At 28.4% G+C, this 6,000-nt stretch overlaps 1 protein-coding gene across 1 annotated transcript; it reads right to left on the minus strand.

The window, feature by feature from the left end:
* Window positions 1-1,109: 1,109 nt before the first annotated feature.
* LOC146949656 (uncharacterized) lies at window positions 1,110-3,039 on the minus strand. Its single transcript, XM_085748549.1, has 5 exons — window positions 2,730-3,039; window positions 2,207-2,502; window positions 1,743-1,826; window positions 1,493-1,627; window positions 1,110-1,322 (listed from the first exon to the last, which is right to left on the minus strand). Exons 1-5 carry the CDS (start codon window positions 3,037-3,039, stop codon window positions 1,110-1,112), a joined length of 1,038 nt encoding a protein of 345 aa, XP_085604675.1.
* Between the last annotated feature and the right edge of the window lie 2,961 nt (window positions 3,040-6,000).

Genomic DNA, 6,000 nt, shown 5'->3' on the forward strand with positions numbered 1-6,000 from the left:
AAAATCAAAAACCGAGAACCGAATCAAACTAGATCGATTTATGTTGGTTCGGTTCGGTTTTGAACCGAACCAAACAAGATCGGATATTATTTCGGTTTTGTTTGGTTTGGATTTTCGGTTTCATCAGTTTTGTTTGAACCGCTTACACCCCTAACGATGATGTTCCGTCATGTATTAACATATTTTAGCTAATGAAATACATGAATTGTTTCGTTTAAAAAATCAATAAATACAGTAGAAACTCTTTAATTTAATACTCAGTAAATTAATAAACTCTCTAAAATAATAAATTTGTCCGGTCCCGACTTGGGCCAATGTAAAAAATTGAAAAACTCGATAAAATAATAAGATAATAATTTTTCAGAAGATCCCTTTATAATTTTCGGTCCCAAGAAAATCATAAATTAATAATTCATAGAAACTGAAAAAAATATATTAAGAATACATTGAACACATTTGTTCCTCTTGTTTACATTTACTGTACTTCAAAAGTTATTATTGATTTCCAATGCATATGAACACAGTAGTTACTAATTTACGTTGAGTCTCAAGGTTCGTTGCAACGTAATTCTAAGAGACATAGACTAATTTGCCTTTTTGTTTGATATGTATAGTATAATTACTTAAAAACTCTTTAAATTAATAATTATTAATTTATCAATAAATTAATAACTCTCTAAATTAATAAATTTCTCCGGTCCTGACATTATTAATTTATAGAGTTTTAACTATACACGATATTTAAAGCATAAATACACGATATTGACTATCATGAGTGCTACAATTCATTAAAATATCACGACAAATTATAGTGATCTAACACACATTCAATGCCGAATGAAGATATATAAGATGATCTAACGTTAAAAACAAAGACGGTAATTTCATTTCAACTCGTGCATATCAAAATAAAATAAATACATAAACAAATAAAAGTACTGATATTCCCCTCCAAAAAAAAAAAAAGTACTGATGTAATAACTTGAAGTAAATAGATCCAACACATGACAAAGTTTGCGCAAGTTGATGGATACGAAGTTCGAGTGCCCAACAACACAAGTGCATAATAAAAATACAATAACAAAATATGAATTATGTCCAAGATAAAATTATTCAGGAAGGAAACAGGCACGAATAAAATGATATGCATGCATGAAGAAATCATAGATTCCAAGAGATTCATTCTTCTCTCCATGAGTTAAAGCTTCTACTTTGCAAATAGGGCAAATATTTTTAACCATCAACCATTTTATTATGCAGTCAACGTGATATCCATGCTTGCATTGAAGAATTCCAATCTTCTCTTGAATCTTAAATTCTTCCTATTCAAGTAACAAGGAATAATTGATTAGTAAAACAATTTGTCAAAAAAAAAAAAATTGATTAGTTAATCAAATAAAGAACTGCCCTAACAAAATTTAAATTTGAAATATCAAGTACAAAATTATTGAAAATATTGAATCAAATGGAACTAGTTTCTAAAAGATCATACCTGGCATATCATGCAAGCATCGATTTCTTGACTGTCATAAGGTGAATATAATTTTGTCTTAAGTTGACTTTCAATTGTTTTCTCTGGTAAACTAGTGCTTACATTGCCAATCCTCTCACCCAATGCAAGAAGTTCCTATAAATAATTTCAAGTGTAAATATTTTGAAAATATTATAGAAGCTCATAAGACATGTTATCAATGTCTACATTAATAGGAAAATACAATTTGAATAGCAATATATGTACTTACCTCATAAGACATGCTATCAATGTCCAAGCGCATATCTTGATGTTCATCAACCAGATTTTCATCTTCATCAATTAAATCACTTTCCTGCAAAAATGAAGTTAAATTGATAAGTAAATCTATGTGTTTTCCTAAAAATATTATGCGGAAGTAAATCACTTTCCTAAAAAAATTATTTATCCTTTTAAGTTTTAAAACAAATAACAAAGTAAATGCGGAAGTACTAACGATATGAGAGACTAATGTCAATTTTACAACCATCCTAGGTGGGATTTGAACATTGTCTTTTGAGGTTACAAAACTAAGATCTTACCACTAAGATAGTCAATGTATATTCATAAAAATAATTGGTGAAAAAATGTAAATAGTAAATAAATTTTGTGACAAGAGAATTAGAAAAGAAATTTTTTTTCTATCCATAATTTTGATCATTAATTTCATTGTTTGCCAGTAGTGAGAAACATTACATCGATAAAGATGAAGCTGGAGGGGTTAACCCTTCGATTTCTGAGAGTTATCTCAGGTATGACTCCATGTGGTTGTAAAATCTGAAGGCCCGCCTGTGGAGGGATCACGACACCGCGTAGAGGATTTGGTGGAACTTCATTAGTAGCAAGTGTTGGAGGGTGGTAATTATTGTGTTGTAGGGTGGGACGAGGAGGACTGGAATACCTAGTGTCATTTCGATTGCCAATTGTGTCATGGTGATACCTTTGGAAATCCATACTTGAACTTTGCAATGAACTTCCATTTTCATTTGGAGCTGGAGAATGAGAGCAATGCAGTCAATTACAAACTTAACTCAACCAACATGAAAAACTTTGCATACACCTTTTTTCTTGAAATCAATTTTCATGTTTTCATAAAAAAAAAAATTACAAGTTTTTACTAAGACTTACATATTAATTAATTATTGACACACATGACATACAAGTAATGACAGCAAATAGAAAAAAGGAGAATCTCAAAATAAGAAAAGAAAATATTTACCTTGTATATAAGGTATTGGTTGAAAGGATTGCCTCATATTGTTTGCATTAATCAAATGATTATGGTTATTCTCCATAATAGATTGACCTAACCTGCTCCCTATATTGTTATGTTGTCTTACTTGATTTAGTGAAGGGAAACAAAATGGCAGTGAGGTGTTATCCCTCATAGCAACCCCACCAATGTGTCTTGCATTAGAGTGAGCAATATAAGAACTAGCCAAAGTACTAGAAGATTGGTGATTTCCTCTAGTCCTTGTGTGTGGACCTCTACCATCATCCATGAGAACCAATGCTTCTTCTGAAATCATTTCAAACTTTAAAAAACAAAAAATATATTTGAGAATTCTTAATAGGACCCCTAAGATTTTTTTTTTATTTGAAGGAAAAAATGTCTTATTAATCGTTTAAATTATATCACCTTTGTAATTTTTGTTAAAAAAAAATCACTAACAATTATCTCATAATTTTAAAAAAATTAATATAGATAGTTAATGTTGGCTGATAACTTTTTCATGTAGTAAGAAACACAATTATATGTCTTCAAAAATCTAAATTTCATCATAAAGGTTGATTTTGATAGAACTAATAAAATCTCTCTAATATCATGTTTTAGATATGTTTGAAGATTTTTGCAACATAATTCCAAGTCTTTATCAAAGTAATAACCCAAGTCATATATATACAATAATCTACCACAAAAGACTGATCAATCGTCTTAGGGTTTGGTTGTGTGGATTTAGATGGATTTTGAACTTGGTATTTTTTTTCCCTGAATTTGACGTTCTTGAAAAAACATACATTCGATTTTGGTGAATAGAAGCAAATATAATAATATTGGAAGCGAGACACAAATAAATGATACTCACAATGGTGGCAGTGGTGCCAAGACAGGGATGGTGGTGCCTAGAACGAAATAAAGAAATGAATAGTTGAAATTAAAGATTTTGATGTGATGATCTCAAATCCGATCTCAGATCATCTGGACTATATTTATGGAGGCCGAAAGTTTGATAAAAAAGACGGCAGTGGTGGTCTTGTTGAGAGAGAAAATGAGAGAACTTCTTTTAGTTTTTAAAATATACACATGGTTTTGCAAAAGGGTGTGTGCATATTGTATATGAAATGGTATATGTGTATATTTACTTTATTATTTTATTTCTTGACTTTTGTTTATTTTAAAGTATAACCACGAAATATAAATACAACATTTACATTAAATTAAAAAATGTATTAAAAAATTGATGCTCTTCAACATTTATATATATGAAAAGATATTTTTATGTTCTTGGTCAATTCATTTTTTTTGGTACAAGTCAATTCATTTTTTTATTAAGAGTAAAAGAGATATCATAAATTAGGCTTGACTCTTTTGTACCAAAAAAAAACTATATTTATCATAAATAGATAAATAAGACTACATAACATGTTTTAATTAATTAGAAAATGTCGTAAAATACATTTCAAAATTAATGATGTACATTTTTTAGACAAAGGTAATAATGCACCTTTTTATTTTTTAAATAAGGGAGGGTTAAATAGGTTTTTGTCCCTGTTAATGTATTATTTTTTATTTTTAGTCTCCCTAATTTTTATTTAAACAATGGTCCTGCAAATATTTGTTCGTCACGGCATTGTATAGAGAGAGTAAAAATAAAGAGTAATATATTTATAGAGAGAGTAAAACAATGTTACAATAATTTTTTGACCCTGTTCTTTTAAAAAATATATAATTTTTTACCCTATAACTATATCATATTTCATTTGTTTACCTTAATACAATGCATATTTTGACTGATTTTAACAACATGAACATAATTTGCAAACAGAAAATATTTAGGTGACCATTATTTAAAAAATATTAATGGGACTAATAATTTATATTCAATATGCTTGTAATAAAAATATCATTAATTTTTAAATGGTTGTGATTTTTTTATAATTTAAGGATTTTTTTAAAGTATTATTACACAGGTTTTTTTTAAGAGGTCAAATTAGCTCATTAAAATTGACATCGATAATTTATATTCAATATACTTGAAATAAAAATATCATTAATTTTTAAATGGTTGTGATTTTTTATAATTTAAGGATTTTTTTTAAAGTACTATTACACAAGTTTTTTTAAGAAGTCAAATTAGCCCACTGAAATTGACATCAGAGAGAATCTCAAATCATTGTTAGTTTATTTTCATAAAAAAATATTTAATTTTTTAATAATCACTAATAATATACTCTTTTACAGCAATTTGATATTGCTAATATAATCGTTTAATTTAACTAAATAATATAATCAATATATTAAATGATATAAATAAAGGATAATTTAGTCAATTTAGTCCAATTTTTGCAATGTGCACTATTCACTTAACTTACTTTGACCATACTTTTTAACTAATGTATATATACAAATATTAGCATGTAAGATGTTTGATTTGTCTCGATAAATATCTCCAAAATATTAAATTTTTATAATTTTTTACTTTGGATAATTAAATATATTAACGGTCAAAAAATTGTGCATTGACATATGTGAATTGGTTGACTTGGACATGTATTTTGAAACGGATGGATTATAAAAAAGATTCTCTTGTATCCCATTAACACGTTAATTTTGGAAAGAAATACTAACTTTTTTACGGGAAATACTTTGGTGCCATTAATGGCACCATACCATTAGATCTGGGCCACACATTGCCCAAATGTGTGTGTGTGATGTGGTGTGTGTGGATGCCATTAATGGTCAGGATTTAATGGCACGGTGTCATTAATGGCACCCAAGTGCTACTCCTTTTTTACTAATAACTCTTTATTAATAGCACGCTAACTTTTGTTCAAAAAAAAAAAAATAGCACGCTAACTTTTTCTAATAACGCTCATGAAAGCTAACGTACAACCAATAATGACTTAGGTCCACTCTTTGACGAGATAAGGCCATAAGGGGTAGAAATGAAAATGATGTAATATTTGTTTCAATAACATTTGATGAAAATGAGAAGAAAATAAAACAGAAAGAAAAATAATTCATCACGAGCCTGCTCAATTCTCAAGTGATAAAGAAAGAGTATGGATGGTTTAGTTCAATTTTTGTGTAGAAAAGCAAATTGAAATTTGAAGAGCTAATCTCCTTTTGGTTGAATGCTCAAATACCGGTGCGTAAGCCATATTTTGATTGCAAAGTTAAACTGAAATCTTAAATTAAAAAAATGTGCATCACATATCACCCACAGCATTCCTGGCAGAAAAATCCGTTAGTAATGATGAGATTCAAA

Source organism: Medicago sativa, chromosome 2 (assembly GCF_051527215.1).
Source record: "Medicago sativa cultivar Bolivia chromosome 2, Bolivia_mono, whole genome shotgun sequence".
Lineage (NCBI taxonomy): Eukaryota > Viridiplantae > Streptophyta > Magnoliopsida > Fabales > Fabaceae > Medicago > Medicago sativa.